The sequence below is a fragment of the Marmota flaviventris genome, chromosome 2, assembly GCF_047511675.1.
Source record: "Marmota flaviventris isolate mMarFla1 chromosome 2, mMarFla1.hap1, whole genome shotgun sequence".
NCBI lineage: Eukaryota > Metazoa > Chordata > Mammalia > Rodentia > Sciuridae > Marmota > Marmota flaviventris.
The window spans coordinates 56,479,243-56,498,464 of NC_092499.1; the positions used below are offsets into that span (position 1 = coordinate 56,479,243).

The 19,222-nt window shown below is 37.3% G+C and overlaps 2 protein-coding genes across 6 annotated transcripts in view; one reads left to right on the forward strand and one right to left on the reverse strand.

Annotated features, from left to right (window-relative positions):
* The first annotated feature begins 106 nt into the window (after positions 1–106).
* Togaram1 (TOG array regulator of axonemal microtubules 1) overlaps positions 107–19,222 on the forward strand; it is an 88,135-nt gene continuing 69,019 nt past the window's right edge. For all 5 annotated transcript variants that reach the window (XM_071607858.1, XM_071607860.1, XM_027929778.2 and 2 more), the window contains exon 1: positions 107–2,369. In XM_071607858.1, the coding sequence (XP_071463959.1) occupies positions 324–2,369 (2,046 nt within the window). In that variant the 5' untranslated portion in view covers positions 107–323. The remainder of the gene's footprint in view (positions 2,370–19,222) is intronic.
* On the reverse strand, positions 7,064–9,364 carry LOC114088196 (RNA exonuclease 5-like). Its single transcript, XM_027929780.2, has one exon. It carries the CDS (start codon positions 9,362–9,364, stop codon positions 7,064–7,066), a length of 2,301 nt encoding a protein of 766 aa, XP_027785581.2.

Genomic DNA, 19,222 nt, shown 5'->3' on the forward strand with positions numbered 1-19,222 from the left:
CTTCATGACCCAGCATTCATCTCGGCGGGTCGATTTCCGGGTCAAGAGGTCCGCTCGGGGTACATCACCATGGAAGCGATCGGTTTGGTCACGTGGTGCTCCTGGTTACGCCCGGTGGCAGCTGTGGGGTCTGGGACTCTAGCGGGGGCCATTTTGCCAAAAGGCTGCCTCCCGGAGTAGGAGGCGGCCTGGCAGCTGGCTCAAGGTGTTCCTTTTCCTCCTCTGCAGTTTGGGGCTTGGGAAGGAAGTGGAAGGCTGGGCTTCATCGAGCCCTTCGGAGACGGCAATGGTTCCCTCCAGCCTTCGCTACCTGACCACCCTCCATGGCGGCTGCGCCATCCTCGCTGCTTCTGGTGCCGCCCCTTTCAGCCGCTTATGCTTGTCGCCTCCAGAGCTGCGGTCGCCCTTCCGCCCCAGAGACTGATGATAATCGAGTTGGGGGCACCATGAGAGGAGAGAAAAATTACTACTGCCGCGGAGCTGCCGGGGACCACGGCTCCTGTCCCCCTACACCTTCACCTCTGGCCTCAACCCTCTTGTTGCCGGCAGAGGCAGTCTCAAGTAGTTGGTCTGGGCCTGGAGGTGGTTTCTCAGGGGGAGATGAAGAGGAGACTCGGCTTTTTCAGCTCTTGCGCACCGTCCCCGATCCTTCCGAGGCTTTCCAGGCTTTGCAGGCTGCTTTGCCACGGCGGGGCGGTCGACTTGGCTTCCCCCGACGTAAGGAAGCATTGTATCGGGCCCTGGGCCGAGTGCTTGTGGAAGGAGGTAGTGATGAGAAACGACTCTGCTTGCAACTTCTCTCCGATGTTCTCCGAGGTCAGGGGGAGGCAGGCCAGCTGGAAGAAGCTTTTAGTTTAGCACTTCTGCCTCAACTAGTTGTCTCCTTACGAGAAGAGAATCCAGCTCTACGGAAAGATGCGCTGCAGATTCTGCACATATGTCTGAAACGTAGTTCTGGACAGGTGCTAAGAACGCTAATACATCAAGGTTTGGAAAGTACCGATAGCCGACTTAGAGCTTCTACTGCACTACTGCTCCCCATCTTACTTACTCCTGAGGATTTGTTGCTCGGCCTGGATCTCACTGAGGTAATAATATCTCTAGCCAGAAAGCTTGGTGATCAGGAGATAGAAGAAGAATCAGAGGCAGCTTTTTCTGCACTTCAACAAATTGGTGAGAGACTTGGCCAAGAGAGGTTTCAATCCTATATCTCTCGTCTGCCATCTGCACTGAGGAGACACTACAATCGCCGCCTGGAGTCCCAGTTTGGAAGTCAAGTTCCTTATTATTTGGAACTTGAAGCCTCTGGATTTCCTGAGGATTCTGTCCCTTGTGCAGTGGCTCTTTGCAATAGCAATCTTAAATTTGGGATTATTCCTCAGGAGCTGCATTCAAGATTATTGGATCAGGAAGACTATAAGAACCGGACTCAGGCCGTTGAAGAACTAAAACAGGTGCTGGGAAAATTTAACCCTAGCTCTACCCCTCATTCTAGTCTTGTTGGTTTCATTAGCTTGTTGTATAATTTGTTAGACGATTCTAACTTCAAAGTGGTCCATAGCACACTTCAGGTCCTGCATTTACTAGTTATTCGTCTTGGAGAGCAAGTCCAACAGTTCTTAGGACCAGTTATAGCAGCTTCTGTCAAAGTACTAGCAGACAACAAATTGGTGATCAAACAGGAATACATGAAAATCTTCCTCAAGCTAATGAAAGAAGTAGGTCCTCAACAGGTGCTTTGTTTACTCCTGGAACATCTTAAACATAAGCATTCCAGAGTAAGAGAGGAGGTGGTGAACATCTGCATCTGCTCCCTCCTGACTTATCCCAGTGAGGATTTTGACTTACCCAAACTGTCTTTTGATCTTGCCCCAGCTCTTGTAGATAGCAAACGCAGGGTTCGCCAAGCAGCTCTAGAAGCTTTTGCTGTGTTGGCATCATCAATGGGCTCAGGTAAAACCAGCATCCTTTTTAAAGCTGTAGATACTATTGAACTGCAAGATAATGGAGATGGAGTGATGAATGCTGTGCAGGCCAGATTGGCTAGAAAAACCCTACCAAGGCTAACAGAACACGGATTTGTGGAATATGCAATACTCATGCCATCTTCTGCTCAGGGTAGGTCAGACCATTTGGCACATGGAGCAGATACGGACTGGGTTTTGGCTGGTAACAGAACTCAGAGTGCACACTGTCTCTGTGGTGATCACACAAGGGATAGCATGCAGATGTATGGATCTTACAGTCCAACTGTCTGTACCCGGAGGGTATTAAGTGCAGGAAAAGGAAAAAATAAATTACCGTGGGAAAATGAGCAGCCTGGAGTTCTTGGAGAAAACCAGACCTCCAATTCCAAGGATATAGAGCAGGTATGCTTGTCTAATTTCCTTGATTTGAACTGAAAGAAATTAAAATGAAAATATGCTTGTGATGACTTAGGAATGAGACTACTTGAACCTTGTTACACTGTTTTAATTTAAATGCTAATGTGAGTATTCATTATAATGGTACGAGTCAAGTATAAGACCACTTAATAGACTTCCGACTTGATTGATTGATTGGTTGATTAAATTTGAGGCCCAGTGTGATGTGGACAACACCTGATTGCAATTTTGAATTATTACTTTGGTATGCCAGTTACTGGATTCATACAATAAACACAGAATACCTAGTAGGTACCAGATAAAGAACTAAGTTCTGGAAATGAAGATGAAACCAGTTCCACACAGTTTTGGGAAAAGGTCAGTTAACAAAATTTCTTAAGTACTAGATTTAGTATATAAAGAGTCCTGTGGGGATTTCTGAATTACTGAAGATAGAAAAAACTAATAATAATTCTACTAGAATTAAAAGTTTAAAAAGTAAATTAAGCATAAAAAGCTGTAGAGAAGATAGTGACATTTGAACTGAGATTCCCCCCAAAACTTTTATTTAAAAAATTCCAAATCTATAGCTAAGAGTATGAGTATCCAGTATTTACCAGTTGTTAACATCTTGCTATATTTGCTAAACCATTTGAAAGTTGCATACATTTTGACATTTTGGTCCTAAATGTCTCCAAAAATATCTACTAAGAATAACATTGTCCTAATAACCATAATATTAATATTTTGCCTTAGAATATTAATTGCAATTCAGTAACATCTAATAGTCTGCATTTACATTTCTCCATTTGTCCCCAAAGTGTGTTTTGTATTTTTTGTTTTACTTTTGTCATCCAGGATCCAGTCATGGTTCATGTGGCCAATATGTCTTCTTTATCTAGCATTCTGTCTTACATATTTATGTTTCTTTGTTTTTTTTCATGACATTGACTTTTTAATAAGAGTCTCTGAAAGTTGCTTTGTAGAATGTGTTACCTTTCAAGTCTACCTGTTTCCTTATAATTAGATTAAAGATAAACAGTTTTAGTAAAAATATTACATAGGAGATATGTAATATGAACTTCATAGTACATCAAATTTTTATCCTGTTCCCTTATTAGTGAAGCTTAACTTAATTATTTGTTTAAAGTGGTAATACCCAAATCCATTGTAAAAATGTATTTTTTTAAATTTACAATTAGTGTATAATCTGTAGGACGATATTTTTGAGACCCTGTGAATATCCCAACAACTTTTCACACACTGGTTTTCACATCCACTAAAGGGTTTTACACCTGTATTATTTATTGCACTGGGAGGATACAAAAAGGGTAACTAAAGAAAAAATTCTAACATTTCTTCTATATTTGTTAGCTGAAATTCTCTTATGTGTAATAAATTTTTACATACATCTTAATTTCTTTTTTTAAAATATTTTTTTAGTTTTAAGTAGACACAATATCTTTGTTTTGCATTTATGTGGTGCTGAGGATCCAACTCAGTGCCTCAGGCATGCTAGGTGAGCGCTGTATCCCTGAGCCACAACCCCAGCCCCTAATTTCTTAGTTACTAAAAAAAATTAGCTTTTTAATTTTTTTTTATTTTTTGTAGTTGTATATGGACAGCAGGCCTTTATTTTAATGTGGTGCTGAGGATCAAACCCAGTGCCTCACATTTGCTAAGCAAGCAGTCCACCACTGAACTACAGCCCCAGCCCAAAATGTAGCTTTTTTGATGCTAAAATTATCTCTTATTTGACCAGCAACTGGCTCCTAAGTCCTTTGGGCTTGACTCTAGTCCTTGAGCACTTTCTTGACATTTTTTAACATGATGCCCAGGATTACTTTGTACTTTTCCTACTTCAGACCTGGAATCTTAATTTTTTCAAGAGTCCTAATACTGCCTTAGTAGAGTGCAGTATTTAAAAACCAAAGCATGGTATAGATTTGCTCATTGCTATTTCTTTTCATTATGAATTGGCTCTATCAGTGAACAGAATCTTTTTTGTTTTTATTTTTTTAATTTATATTGATACCTCCAATTCAAATCCAACTGTACAGGGTTCTTCCACATCTTTTTTTATTCCCCATTTGAATCTGTCTTCTCCCACAATAAAACCCTAGATCCCAGCAAGTTATATTTATTCAGACACTGTTTCCTACAATATGCAAAAAATTACTAGACTGATACCATAAATAACTACATTCTGAAGTTCAAGATTTCTTTACAATTCTTTTTTTTTAATATTTATTTTTAGTTATAGGTGGACACAATATCTTTGTTTTATTTTTGTGTGGTGCTTAGGATCGAACCCAGTGCCTCACGCATACTAGGCAAGTGCTCTACCTCTGAGCCACAACCACAGCCCCTCTTTACAGTTCTTTTTGTTGTTATAATTATCCCAGAGTTATGTGTTCAAATTTTTCATAAATTAATTCTTTTGTCTGGGTAATTTTGATTGAAACAGTGGGATGAAAAATGAGTAAGAGTTTTCTAAATGTCAGGGGGTCCAGGTGAATTTCAGACTTGAAAAGCAGTGTGTTCGGATGCTGATTTGTGAAAAATCTTAGCAAATTAATAAGAATAGGTAATAGAGAATTGATAGCTCAGAAAAAGATCAAGATTGAAAGTATGGTTTCTGGGGCTGGGGTTGTAGCTCAGTGGTAGAACACTTGCCTCGCACGTCTAAGGCACTGGCTTCAACCCTCAGCACCACATAAAAAAAATAAAATTATTGTGTCCATCTACAACTAAAAATATTTTTAAAAAAAGAAGAAGAAAGAAAGTATACTTTCTACTGAAGACATTGATTTTGCATCATCATAAAGTTGAAAAATTGGGAGTCAGAGGCTATCTGTATGTAATTTAGATTTTTTTTTTTTTTAACAGCAGACCTGAAACAAAAATGGTTCTTTACAGTTCCAAAATTTGTAGATTTTTTTGAAATGTTTTTCAGATTTATGTAATCTGGTTGATTATTCTCATATACTGTAAACAGTATCGAGCTGCTATTGATTTGCTGTAAGCATTGATCTTAAGACTATTATGTGTCAAGTTCAAGATGTCAGTGTGTATATTAAGATTCTGGTGCTGGCCCAATTTACAAGAATCAGAAAGTAAGTGCATTTCTGACATGCTTTTGTAGATGTATTTTGTATTTGAAAGATGCTGTGTAAAATTAAAATTTGTCCCAGAAATCAAGTTATCATTCCTTTCTTAAAGGGCTGAGGTTGTGGCTCAGTGGAGAGCACTTGCCTAGCACTGTGTTCAATCCTCAGCACCACGTATAAATAAATAAATTAAATAAAGGTATTGTGTCCATCTTCAACTAAAAAAAATTTTTTTAAATGGTCTATAAAACTACACTGAGAATTATCTCAGTTGAAAGGACAGAGACTAAATGTACAAATATTTTTATATGTGTAGTTTTTCTAAAGTACATATGCATATATGTTAAAATTAATAAACTTTATTTTTTAAAACAATTTTAGTTTTACAGCAACATTTTAAATAGAAAGTACAGGTAGTTCCCATGTGCCCCTATCCACACACATAAATAACCTACCTCACTACATCCTGTACACAACGGTATTTTTGTTATAATCAATGAACCCAAATTAACATATCATTATCACTGGAAGTTTATAGTTTATATCAGGGTTCATTCTTGTGTTGTATGGTCTATGGGATTTGACAAATGTGCCTATGAGTAGCAAAAAGAATGGTTTCATTGCCCTAAAAATCCTTTATGCTGTGAATGTTCATCCTTCCTCCTTCCCCTGACAACCCCTAGTCTTTTTACTATTTCCATAATTTTTGCCTTTTTCTGAATTTCATATAGTTGAGATCATATAATACATATGTTGGCCTCATAAAATGAGGTAGGAAGTATTCCTTCTGCTTCTATCTTCTGAATGAAATTGTACAAAATTTGTCTAATTTCTTCCTTAAGTGTTTAGAATTCACTAGTAAACTCAGCTGATCTTGGTGCTTTCTAGTTTGGAAGGTGATTATTCACTTAATGTCTTTAAAATCATAGTCCTGGTTTTGTATTCTTCCTGTATGAGTTCTGTCATTTCAAGAAAGATTGTTCCATTTCATCTAGGTTATCAGATTTGTGAGCACAGATTTGTTCATAGTACTGCTGTAATATCTGTGTGAGATGTACTGATGTTCTCACCTTCATTTTTGATATTAATAATTTATGTCTCCTTTTTTTCTTAGTTAGATTTACTGAAGGTTTATTAATTTTATTAATCTTTTCAAAACAACTTTTAGCCTTTTGATTTTCTTTTTTTTTAAATTATAAATTGTATTTATTTTGTTTCCATTTTACTTTATTTTTAATCATTCATATATATATATATATATATATATATATATATATATATATATATATATATAAAATTGGCACATAGTAATTGTACATACTCATGGGGCACAGTGTGGCATCTTTTTTTTTTTTTTTTAGTTTCCCCCCCTCACCTTGTCTTAAGATGAGGAAGGCTTGAATTTTAGGCATTTATTGAAAACTTGTGCATGCCATGTAAATGGATTAGATCCGTTAGCCAGTACACGAACTTCCCACACAAAGCCGTCCACTGAATGAAGAGGCCCAGCAGTCTTTGGAGAAGCGGCAGCCTGACCGGCTTCTCCACCATCGCCCAGGAAGGATAAGAAACGGCAAGTGGCGAGCCGACTCACAAACCCATGCTTGGGGTGGTGCTTTCCTCTTTTTCATCTTTTATTCCCATGAGTCCTAGGCCAGAGAGAGATCCATGAGGACTAGTGGTTCCTGGCAGGAGGATGATGCAAAGGGTACCTGGGCTCCGGCTTTGGTAGAGCCTTCCAATCTTCTGGCTCCAATGCCAGGCTGCAATCTTTGCGTTGTCCGCCTTTAAAGTCTGCAAGGTCTCCTGCTCTGAGGGAGGAGGTCTAACCCTGAGACCTGTGGGCCTTCTTGATTCAGGTGGTGAGCTCCTAAGCCACGCGTGGAGGTGCCTGGGGGTTAGGGCCTGCCTGCCTTTCAGCTTCCAGTCCTTGCCTGTAAGGATATAGAGGGCCCTGTGGGCACTGCCAAAAGTTTTGAATTTCAGGAAACAGTATTTTTCCTGTCTTCCGCTTTTAGCATCTGTAGGCACGATCACAGCTTCCAGGCCTCCAAAGAGGTTCGGTAGTTCCTGAATATGTCCTAAGAAATCTTTACTAATTCCAGACAGATAAATAGTATCTCGGTTTTCAGAATCTCGTTCCAGCTCATTAACAAGTGTGTCACAATCGAGAGTGAGTTCTGTCACAGGTCTCTGTACCTTTATGTATACACCTTCCACCAGAACGCCATTCAAGGACTCGATGGCCAGCTGGGCAGCTTCCAGGACTTCATACTGTATAGAGAGATGAGGCTGATGCGTTTCAAGAACAAAAGTCATTGTATGAACTGAGCCAAAGCTCTTAAATAGCCTCTTCAGAGCCCGTAGGTTACAATCTTTGCTCAATGGCCCAGCATAGATAGTTGACATCTCTGTCCACTTGATCTGCATCCTTTTGTTCATTTCCTCAGTGAGGAGAGGTGAGAAAGGCTCAAAAGAGAACTGAATAATGCTGAAGGGGTACAGGCAGACTTGCCTTATGGCCTGCTCAAAGACCTCTCTATTTGAAAGGTACTTAATAGTTTCACAATTTTCAGAAGAAGGGAGTTCAATATCATCTGTCTCTTGGGATACAAAAAGGAGCTTCTGATGCACCGAATCTAAACATCTTAATACACCTTTGTAGGTGTACTGAAACTTTTCTCTTATATTTCTTGGGTCTTGGGCTCTCCATAGCACCTCCAGATTGAGTTCTGCAATCTTCTTTGGGCCATACTTGAGGAAATATTGAGCCAATTCAAGAGACGCTGTAGCGTCCTCTGTGGCATCATGACCATCCCTTTCCGAATATTGAATGTCCTTCCCCAAAATAGCTTTGGCTAAGAACTTGAGCTTGAATCTTCTGCCCCGCTCTCTGGCATAAAGCAATGAGGTATCAATAACATATGGATGTATCATGTTCAATGCTCGGAGATCAACGTCTAAGGAATGACCTACTAACACCGCATCAGGAGGAAGCAGTGCTTTTAACTGCCTCTGAACGTCTTTCAATTTTGTCACCGGCTTAAGCATCTCCTCCGTGATTCCTGAATAGCAGGTGGCGTAGTCTATAATCTCATCATCAGGTTTGACCAACTCATCCATAACACATGAGCCTCCTTCAGCAACCAGTGAGATGCGTGTTAGTTCTCTCCCCTTGGACGTGATGCACATTTCACCGTCCAGCCCAAAGAGAGGGCTGTTCTCTGTTACAGATCCATTACATTTGGTAGTTACAAAGTTTTCACAGTCAGGAGAACCTTGTAATGGAAAGTCAAATGTTTTCATTTCCTCCTCTGTCAGAAGGCATCGCAGCAAGCCCACTTTCTGAGAGCCATACTTTTGAATGATAGGGTCATTCTGCAGGTTGACATTGGGTTTTGTACTGGTAGACGGTAAAGATCCTTCCATGGTCTTAGGCAGATATCCAACTGTTTGATTTGGTAGCCCAATAATATCAGCTAGAAAATTAGATGATGGAGGAGGCAAGCGGAATTTGTGTTTGAAGGCTTTTTGGAGAAATCCAAACTCCAAATAGAACCTGTAGAAGTGTAGTTGACTCATCCCTTGAAGGATGACGACCACTATTCTCCTCAGTTGGTTTTGGTAAAGAAGCTGGCACCACCTGGGTCTCTCAATAACGGGTTGACCCAGAACTGCATACTTGAGCAACTCACATAGCTGTTCATGGGTTACTTCACAGTTTTCAGCCATTACAATGCCAGACAACTGGGCTCTCTTGGGCTCGGGCTGCCTGTCCACGAGATCTGAACAGGATATCCTTACCTTGGGCGTCCTCATCAGCCAGTCGGGGACCCATCTCCTCTGGCTGCTCTCCCTGGGGAGCCTCCCGGTCTTCTTCTCTGGCTCCATGATTCTGTACTTTAGTCCTTGTTGTGGAACGCTGTCCTTGGTGTAGAAAGCTGTCCCTGGTGTAGAAAGCTGTCCTTGTCTTGATGCCAGTCCAACAAGAGAAAACGGTCTTGAGAAGGAAAAAGGATGGTTTATTGCTTTGCTAACAAAGGAGAAACAATGATTCTGTGATTTTCTTTTTTGACTACCTATTTTTCATTGATTGCTATGCTAATTTTTTTTTTTTTGTAGTTGGACACAATACCTTTATTTTATTTATTTATTTTATGTGGTGCTGAGGATCGAACCCAGGGCCTCCTTGAACATGCTAGGAAAGCGCTCTACCACTGAGCCACAACCTCAGCCCACTATGCTAATTTTTAAATTTATTTTTTCTGCTTATTTTGGATTTAATTTGGCCCTCTTCTAGTTTCCTAAGGTAGAAGCTCAGACAACTGATTTTAGATCTTTTTTTTTTTTTTTTAGATATATGCATTCAGTGCTTTGTCTCTTCTGTCTAAGCACTGCTTTCATTGTACCCCACAAATTTTGAGAAGTTTTATTTTCAATTTTCATTTGATTTAAAATATTTTAACATTTTTCAGTTGAGATTTCTTCTTTGACCCATTTGTAATTTACAAGTGTTTGTTGGCCTGGGGGATTTTCAAACTCTCCTTCTTTCTTACTGATATCTAGGTTAATTTCTTTGTGATCTGAGAATGGATATTCCTGAACTAGATTTCTTTTTAAAGTCATGTTTGTTGAGATATAATTTATATATGTTACAATTTGCCCTGTTTAGTTTTATGGTTATATGAATTTTGATAACACAAATATAAAAAATGACAACATATAAATATGGATATATAGTACTATAGTGAAGATACAGAATATGTTACCTTATTCTCTTTTCTTTTTTTCTAAACAAATAGAGAAATTAATTTTAATATATTTCCATTTAACCCAATGGATTACCGATATAATTTGCAAAGAAAATAATTGTTAGATATTTCATGTTCATTTTCCTTGTCCTAGTAATTCTTTGGAATCTAATGTCTATTTAATACATAGCATACTTCAATTCAGACTGAACACATTTCAAATACTCAGTAGCCTCGCGTATCCAATGGCTGCCATATTGGCTCATTTCTCCATCTTTCACCTTTTGATGAGACATATGCTGTAGGCTGCAATGATAAGTCCCCTTGTTATGTGGTTTCTTATTGAGTTCCATCAGAAGGGACACCAAAGAGATGAACTTAGAATATACAAGAATAGAGCAAGGTGTTTTATTCCTCCCTATAAGACTCTGTTAAACTGTGAGTTGGTTTCTACATGCTTTTGGTGGGAATAACTTCAGTTAGGTCATCTTCTCCTACAAGTTTTTCATAATGGCTCTTTCTTCTTTTACCTCTTACCTCTCCAAGTTTATGGAAGAAAAGGTGCTTCACAAAATTTGTTAGTTTCCCTCAACCTTGCCCTTACCTTTATAATTACCTTATTAAACAATTTTTACTCTGATTGATCTTTTTCATCCTTGAATCTCGAATAATGAATTTTTAATCATAAGAGAGTAAAATATACCTCATCTCATATCACAGGCAATATCACAGGTATATACACATACCAGCTTAATTATATATTAAAATGTAAGGTATAAAATGCTAAAACTTTTAAAGAAAATATTTGTGTAACTTTGTGAAGAGAAATGAAAAACAAAAAAATACAAAGTAAACAAAAACCTGAAAAATTAGGTGATATTGTAGTTTAAATTTTTATGTGTAAAAATTTATCCAAAAGGGTTGAAAAAGACACAAATTGTATTACTAGTCATTTTTGGTATTTGACTTGACTGGGTTTCTTCTTTGGTTGGCTTTTCCTTTATTGTAGTTCTTCCCTTTGCAGATTTTCATTGTTGTTTTTCATTTCCTCCTTGTGGCATATTTTGCCAAGAATCTTCTGTAATGCAGGCTTTCTTGCTGTAGATTCTTATAGCTTTTGTTTGTCATGGAGGGTTTTTATTTCATTGTCAAATTTGAAGGTTAATTTTGCTGGGTATAAGATTCTTGGTTGTCTCCATTAATTTTTAGAGCTTGGTATACGTTGTTCCAGGATCTCCTGTCTTTGAGAGTCTGGGTTGAAAAATCTGCTGAGATCCCAATTGGTCTTCCCTTATAGGTAATCTGATTTTTTTCTCTTGTGGCCTTTAAAATTCTATCTTTATTCTGTATGCTAGGCATTTTCATTATAATGTGTCTTGATGTAGATCTGTTGTAATTTTGTACATTTCATGTCCTATAGGCCTCTTGTATTTGATTTTCCAGTTCATTCTTCATGCGTCGGAAATTTTCTGCTATCATTTTATTGAAGAGATTGTGCATTCCTTTGGTTTGAATCTCTGAACCTTCCTCTATCCCAATAAATCTTAAATTTGGTCTTTTGATGGTATCCCATAATTCTTGGATATTCTGTTCATGGTTTCTTACTATCTTCACTGTGAGGTCCACTTTATTTTCAAGATTGTATATTTTGTCTTCATTGTCTGAGGTCCTGACTTCCAAGTGATCTAGTCTGTTGGTGATGCTATCTATTGAGGTTTTTAATTGACTTATTGTTTCTTTCATTTCAAGGGTTTCTGTTTTGTTTTGTTCTTTTCAGTATCTCTATCTCTTTCTTGAAGTAATTTCTTGTAACCTGTATTTGCTCTCATATCTCTTGTTGGTGTGTTCGATTTTTGCCTGTTTCTGCTCACTTAGGTCATTCTTTAATCCCCAAATAATTTTAGTTATGTATATTCTGAACTTCTTCTCTGACATTTCACCTACTGCACTATCTATGGATTCCATTGTTGTAGTATCTTGGTTGTGTGGGGCACTTTCCTCTTTGTTTTTTTCATCATGTCTGTGGGTCTTCCTCTCTTGCAGTGTAGATCCGAGGTATTACAGCTTCTGCCCTGTTGTCTTATAGGTTACCAACAGGTTACCAATACCTCACTTTTAAGGGAGAGATCAGTATTACAACACTCAGTGTACCCATCATGCAGCCATATATCAGTTAGCTTCTATTTTTACATTTACAGTTTTTTCACTATAATCAGAAATGATGAGTTTGGTTATCTTCTATCTTATAGTCAATAGGTTTGCATAGTGGTTTACAGTTTCTGATGGTGGAAGGGGAGCCTGGGGGTTGGCTGAGATGTTTATGAGGTAGGATGTGAAAATATGGAGGTATTAAATTATATGACTAGTTAGAGGGTAATCATAAGAAGTTGGCTGTTAGTAGGAGAAACAAGAGATAGGCAACTCCACGCAAGACTCCCTGTTACCTCAGCAACAGGATAACTGTTAGCACCCCTAGAAGAGAAACCTCTGGGGCAGCAGGCCCACAGGGGTCTTGGTGACGTCTTACCAGGTCCTTATTGTTGTCCCTTGATAGAAGCGATGATATCCCAGTTTCATTGCAGTGGCAGCCTCAAGCCTATATGTACCTTGATGTTGGGCCATGGAGCCGCACTTTGGTGAATAAGGAACCTCGTGCTGGGTGGCTCACCACATAACTCCGGGCCCAGTGCAGGCCTGTCCTGCAGATCTTGGGCCTTGGCTTGCCACGTAGGCCTCTCTTCCATATCTCCTCCTGTTTGTTTTTCCCAACATTTTTTGTTTGCTTTTTATGTTTTTGTTTGTTTGTTTGTGGTACTGGAGAGTCATTCCAGGGGCTCTCTACCACTCAACTACATCCCCAGCTCTTTTTAGTTTTTATTATGAGACAGAGTCTCTCTAAATTGCTGAGGCTGGCCTGGAACTTGCGATCCTCCTGCCTCAGCCTTCCAACTCATTGGGATTACAGGTGTCTTTTATGGTTTTAATAGAGATTTGCTTTTTCTTTTTTTGGCCTTGCTGAGGATAAAACCCAGAGCATTGTACATGCTAGGGAAGTGCCCTGCCACTGAGCTACTTCCCCAGCCCTTTTAATTGAGAATTTTTTATGATTCTATTTTTTTTGTCTTTCTTAGCATATCAATTATACTTTCATTTTTTTACCTTTTTTTTGCGGTTGTCCTTGATTAGCAGTGTGCATTTACATATGCTTACATACATACATAAGCATATATAATCAAATATATTGTTGCTATTATTTTGAACTGTTGTTAGATGGTAAAGAATAAGAATAGGAGGGGTCTAGGGATATAGTGCAGTTGGTAGAGTGCACAAGGCCCTGGATTCAATCCCCAGCACCACCAAAAAAAGAACAGGGGTTGAACAAAAAATGATAAATAAGACATGAGAATTTACTTTCCACTCTATATTTTTTTCTGTATTTTTTCATTGATACATTATAATTAAAAATAATAGTGGGTTTCATTATGTCAATTTGTACATGTACATGACATAAATTTGATCAGTCTCCTTCTTAAGCCTGTTAGCTGGACCCTTATGATGATTCTTAGTGTATTTTTTTTTTTAATGAAAAACTTAAAAAGTCGCTTGTTCTGTTTGAAAGAAGAATCTGTCAGTCACGAAAACCTCGACTAGGTCAACTTTTTCTTTCCATGAGAAGTTGTCTTTAAGCTCTATTTGTGCACTGTAAACCAGTCAAGTATTTGCAAAGCCTCTCATTTTTAGTATCTTGCTCTCTCAGTCTACCATCTGGATGCACTGAAAATTATGTTCCTCCAAAGCAAATCTGGTGTTCCAATTTCTTGGCTGGAAAATCAGGATAGACTTCCCATTGCCCTCAGAATAAGATCTAAATTTCTTCTTATACCCAGAGATCATGACACTTAATTCCCCATCTGGTCTTATTCCTCCTCACTGTAAATTTGCCTATTCTGGTCATTTCTTATAAATGAAATCCTATACCATGTGGCCTTTTGCTTCTGGTTTTGTTCACTTAGCACAATGTTTTCAAAGTTTATCTGTGTTGTAGCATGTGCCCATACTTCATTCCTTTTTTGACTGAACATGTTCCATTATATGCATATGAGACCTTTTGGTTTTCCATTCTTCAACTGACGGACATTTGGGTTATTTCCACCTTTTAAATATTATGATTAGAGTTGCTGTGAATATTTGTGTGCAAGTTTTTGTTTGAACTCCTGTTTTACATTTCTGGGGCATATAGGAATGGAAATGCTAGATCATATGATAATTCTGTTTTACCTTTAGAGGAACCACCAAATCCAATGTCTGTTTTTATAAATAAAGTTTTTTCATGCAAAAATAATTAAGAAAAATAAAAGTCTTCAGTTTTGCCTTCCCTTTTCCTTCTACAGTACATTTTATTTTTTTAAATAGACCCATATTTCTCACCTGTATAATTTTTCTTGTATCTGAAGAACTCTTTTAACATTTCTTGCAAGGCAGATCTTATTGGCAAATGCTCTCAATTTCTGTTTGTGAATGTTTTTATTTGCCCTTCACTTTTTTATTTTATTTTTTTTAGATGGACACAATACCTTTATTTTATTTATTTATTTTTTATGTGGTGCTGAGGATCAAACCCAGTGCCTTACATGTGCTAAGAAAGCACTCTCTACCACTGAGCTACAACCCTATCCCTGACCTTCACTTTTGAAGATAATTTCCCAGAGTATAGAATTCTAAAGTTGGTGGTTTGGTTTGTTTTTCCTTTTTTTCTCAATACTTTAATTTACTCCATTCTTGTTTGTCTGGATTCTGAGACTTTTGATTCTCTATAGATAAGACAAGTTTTCCTTCATTGGCTATTCTTTTTCCTCTTCCTAGAATTTATCTTTATCCATGACTTTCTATAGTTTGAAAATATTATGCCTATGTATAGTTGTTCTTGCATTGCAAGTGTTGCTCCTTTAGCTTTTTGGACCTGTGGTTTGGTTTCTGACATTAATTTAGGAAAATTCTCCGTCATTATTCCTCAAATATTTTTTCTTTTTTTTTCCCCCTGCTTCTTACTTCCAGACTTCCCATTATATGTATATTGTGCCTTTTTTAGTTTTCCCATGGTTCTTTCATATTCTCTTCTTTTTTCCTAACTATATTATTATTTCTTAGTCTTTTTCCTCTCTGCTTTTCAAATTTGTAAGTTTCTATTGTCATATCCTTAGGCTCAGATATTCTTTCCTTAGTCATATCCAGACTGTATCACTGATATGAGACCATCAAAAACTTTCTTCATTTCTATTATAATGTTTTAGATCTCTAGCTTTCTGTTGGGTACTTTCATAGAATATTCAAGTCTCAGGTCTGTTCTTGCATGTTGTCTGCTTGTTCCATTATTATAGCCTTTATCATATTAATTATATATATTTATTCAGTGAGTTCATGGTAGAGCCTCTGGAGGGAGGTAAACTCATAGTGGGGACTCCCCTATGACTCATATCCAAACCATAATAGTTACTTCCAAAAGTATCTCTCCATGTTAACTAGATTGGTATACTAGTCCTCTATTTCTAAACCTAGAAATCAAGAGATTTTTTTTTTAATACCAGAAAGCAATAATTTTCATAAAATTGCTAAATAATTAAAAACAAAATATTAAATATACAGTTATACTTTACTAATTTTAATTTCAGTAATAGAGTGAAGTTATGTAGATTTCTTTTTTCTTTCAGTACTGGGGGTTGAACTCAAGGTTCTTTACCAATGAGCTACATCCATTACCCAGCTCATTTTTTATTTTGAGGGAGGGTCTCACTAAGTTGCTGAGATTGGCCTCAGACTTGTGCCTCAACATCTCAAGTTGCTGGAATTATAGTCATGTGCCACTGTGCACAACTGTGTGGATTTATTTCTAACCATATTTTTCTAGAAGGACTAAAATAAGGCAAAAGTGATCCAATTGACCATTAAATGCATCTAACTCAAATGCCACCACCATTATGTGCAAAACTCCACAATCCCTACCCCCAGGCCAAGTTGCAACACAGCTTTGTAGTATTAGTGGCCACATATGTGGCACAGGTACCTGGGAGTGGTCCATTCATGATGATTCTGCTCAGAGGCAGGCAGAATCCTGCAGTGTCTGTAGAAGAGGCATCTGAGCCTATTCTCCCCATGGAGAGATTTGTGATAGAATATCCATTTTAAGTCCTTACCAGGTTTACACTGAACAGCATAGCAACCGCAGATTTTGGGAAAACCTGGACTTGGATTGCCTGATAGTGTTGAAACAGTGACAACACACCAACAGCATTCTTCCACAAACCTGGACTTGGGGTGCCATCTAGTGCTAAAATAGCATGATTTATTTCAGGCTAAGAGAAAATAAATATTCTGCCTAGAATTTCTAGAAAGAAGCATGAACAAAGCCAGATAAGAAAAACTGGAAAAAATTTCTAATCCTTCAATGCCCAGATGACACTGTATACAAAGCATCAAGAACTTTCAGGAAGGGCTGGGGATGTGGCTGAAGCGGTAGCGCGCTCGCCTGGCATGCGTGCGGCCCGGGTTCGATCCTCAGCACCACATACAAACAAAGATGTTGTGTCCGCCAATAACTAAAAAATAACTATTAAAAAATCTCTCTCTCTCTCTCTCTCTCTCTCTCTAAAAAAAAAAAAAAGAACTTTCAGGAAACCTTGACCTCAATGGTCAAAATAAAGTGCCAGAGGAACTGGGGCTGTGACCCAGTGGTAAAGTGCTTGCCTGGCACGTGTGAAGCACTGGGTTTGAACCTCATCACCACAAAAAAGTAAATAAATAAAAGTATTTTTTTTAAGTGCCAGAAACTGAGGAGATAGTGATCAATATGGGCAAACTCCCCAATGGAGAATTTAAGACAGCTATTTTAAGGAAACTCAGTGGGCTTCTAGGTAACATAGAGAATTCAATACTCTATCTGAGCAACTTAACAGAAATAACAAAAATGGAAGCAACTTTAAAGAAAAATTCTTCATCTGAAAATACACTAAATGAAGTTAAAAATGCAATTGAAGGCATCAGTAGCAGGATAGATCAATCAGGAAATAAAGGATTGGTTATCTTGAAGGCAGGCTGTTTGAAAATGCATTTGGAGGAGATAAAAGGGGGGAAGTGGAGGGGAATAAAGAAGGCTTATGGGAACTGTGGACATCATTAAAAGAGCAAATATTTAGTCCCATTTAATTTAACCAGTCTACCCCAATACATCTTTTAATTAAGCTTTCAAAGGTCAATAATAAAGAGAAAATTCTTAAAATTGAAAGAGAAAAACAACACATAAGAATGTCCCAATACCTGATAGCAGACTTCTCAGCAGAAATCTTATAATGTAAAAGAAAAAAGGCATGAGATTTTTCAGAGTACTAAAGGAAAAATACTTAGAAAATACTCTACCCAGTAAAGTTCCATTCCCCACAAAAAATAAAAGCCGAGAGAATATATCTCCACCTGACTTTGTATGAGAAATGCTATAGGAAGTTCTCCAAACTGAAAGAAAGAGACATTACTAAAGGAAAACATGAGAAGGCATAAAACTCACTGGTAACTATTACAAATTCAGGATATTCTTGTATTATAAATATGGTGTGTAAACCATTCACATAAGGGTATTCCATATAAAGACCAAAACAAAATAATAACTATATTTGTATGTTAAGAGAGGTAATAAAGATAGGTATAAAACAGGACACCAAAAAGTCAAATTGTGGGAAGAATGGAGTGCAAGTGTGAAGGGTTTTTTTTTTTTTTTAATTTGCATATTTCCAGTTTCTTTTTGTTTGTTTTGTGACTTTATAATCATATTCAGCTACTATCATTTCACAATAACTTTATGATCAAAAAGTTTGTTTTAGGCTTCATGATAACCACAAAGTAAAAATCTGTAAAAGACAAACTAAAAATAATAAGGAATCAAAACACATTACTATAGTAAATCACTTAGACGCTAAGGGAGGGAGAAAGAAAAAAAGGAACTACAATAAAATTAGAAAACAAATTCAAAATGTCTTACCCATTAATAATTACCTTGAATTTAACATTTATAATTACCCTGTCCTACCTTGTGAATGGACAAAAAAAATTAAAAAGAACCAACTCTGTTTTACAAAAAAAAAAAAAACTCACTTCTGAAAGTAAAGGGATAGAATAATATATCCCATGCAAATGGTATCCAAAAGAAGACAGGAGTTGCCATACTTATTTCAGTAAGAAGTGGAGTACTGTAGATTGAACCCAGGGGCACTTAACATTGAGCCACATCCCCAGCCCTTTTTATTTTTTATTTTGAGACAGGGTCTTACTAAGTTGCTTAGGGCCTCACAAAATTGCTGAAGCTGGCCTTTAACTTGTGATCTTCCTGCCTCAGCCTCCTGAGTTGCTGGAATTACAGGCATGCGCTACTGTGCCTGGATTCCGTACTTATTTCATATGAAATAGACTTTAAATTAAAAGGGTTTGCAAAATGAAAAAAAAGTACCTAATCAATCATTCATACATATATATGAATATCAATCATTCATACATATATATGAATGATTGATTAGAAAGACAAAAATATTTTGTACATTCTTAAGCTATAGGTTTATTTGAAAAAATTAGATTGATATCAAGGATAGGAAAATTAAAAATTCTTCCTGTTATCTTTAATCATCCTGAGACCCCACATAGTACCACATGAGCTGGTTTAAAAGAATATAAATGATTTCTGTTTTTATAATTCCTAACATAAGATTTGAGGATAATTCAGATGCTTTAGAACTATAATGGCTGTATTAGTGACTTTCTCCACAAAATGGTTCAATTTTTCAGTGTATATGCAGAATAAAAGTTAAAACTTTTTAAAGACAATGTGTATGAGCATGTGCTTTCTATAAGAAAATAATGTACTGTTAAAAACATAATTTGAGAATCATAAAGTTAAATTACCTTATATTAAAGGCATCTTAGTCCATTCCTGATGTATAACAAAATACCTTAGAATGAG

What these genes read in the sequence shown, in the direction of transcription:
- LOC114088196 (XM_027929780.2), bottom strand. Translation starts at nt 9,364, where the DNA reads ATGGAGCCAGAGAAGAAGACCGGGAGGCTCCCCAGGGAGAGCAGCCAG.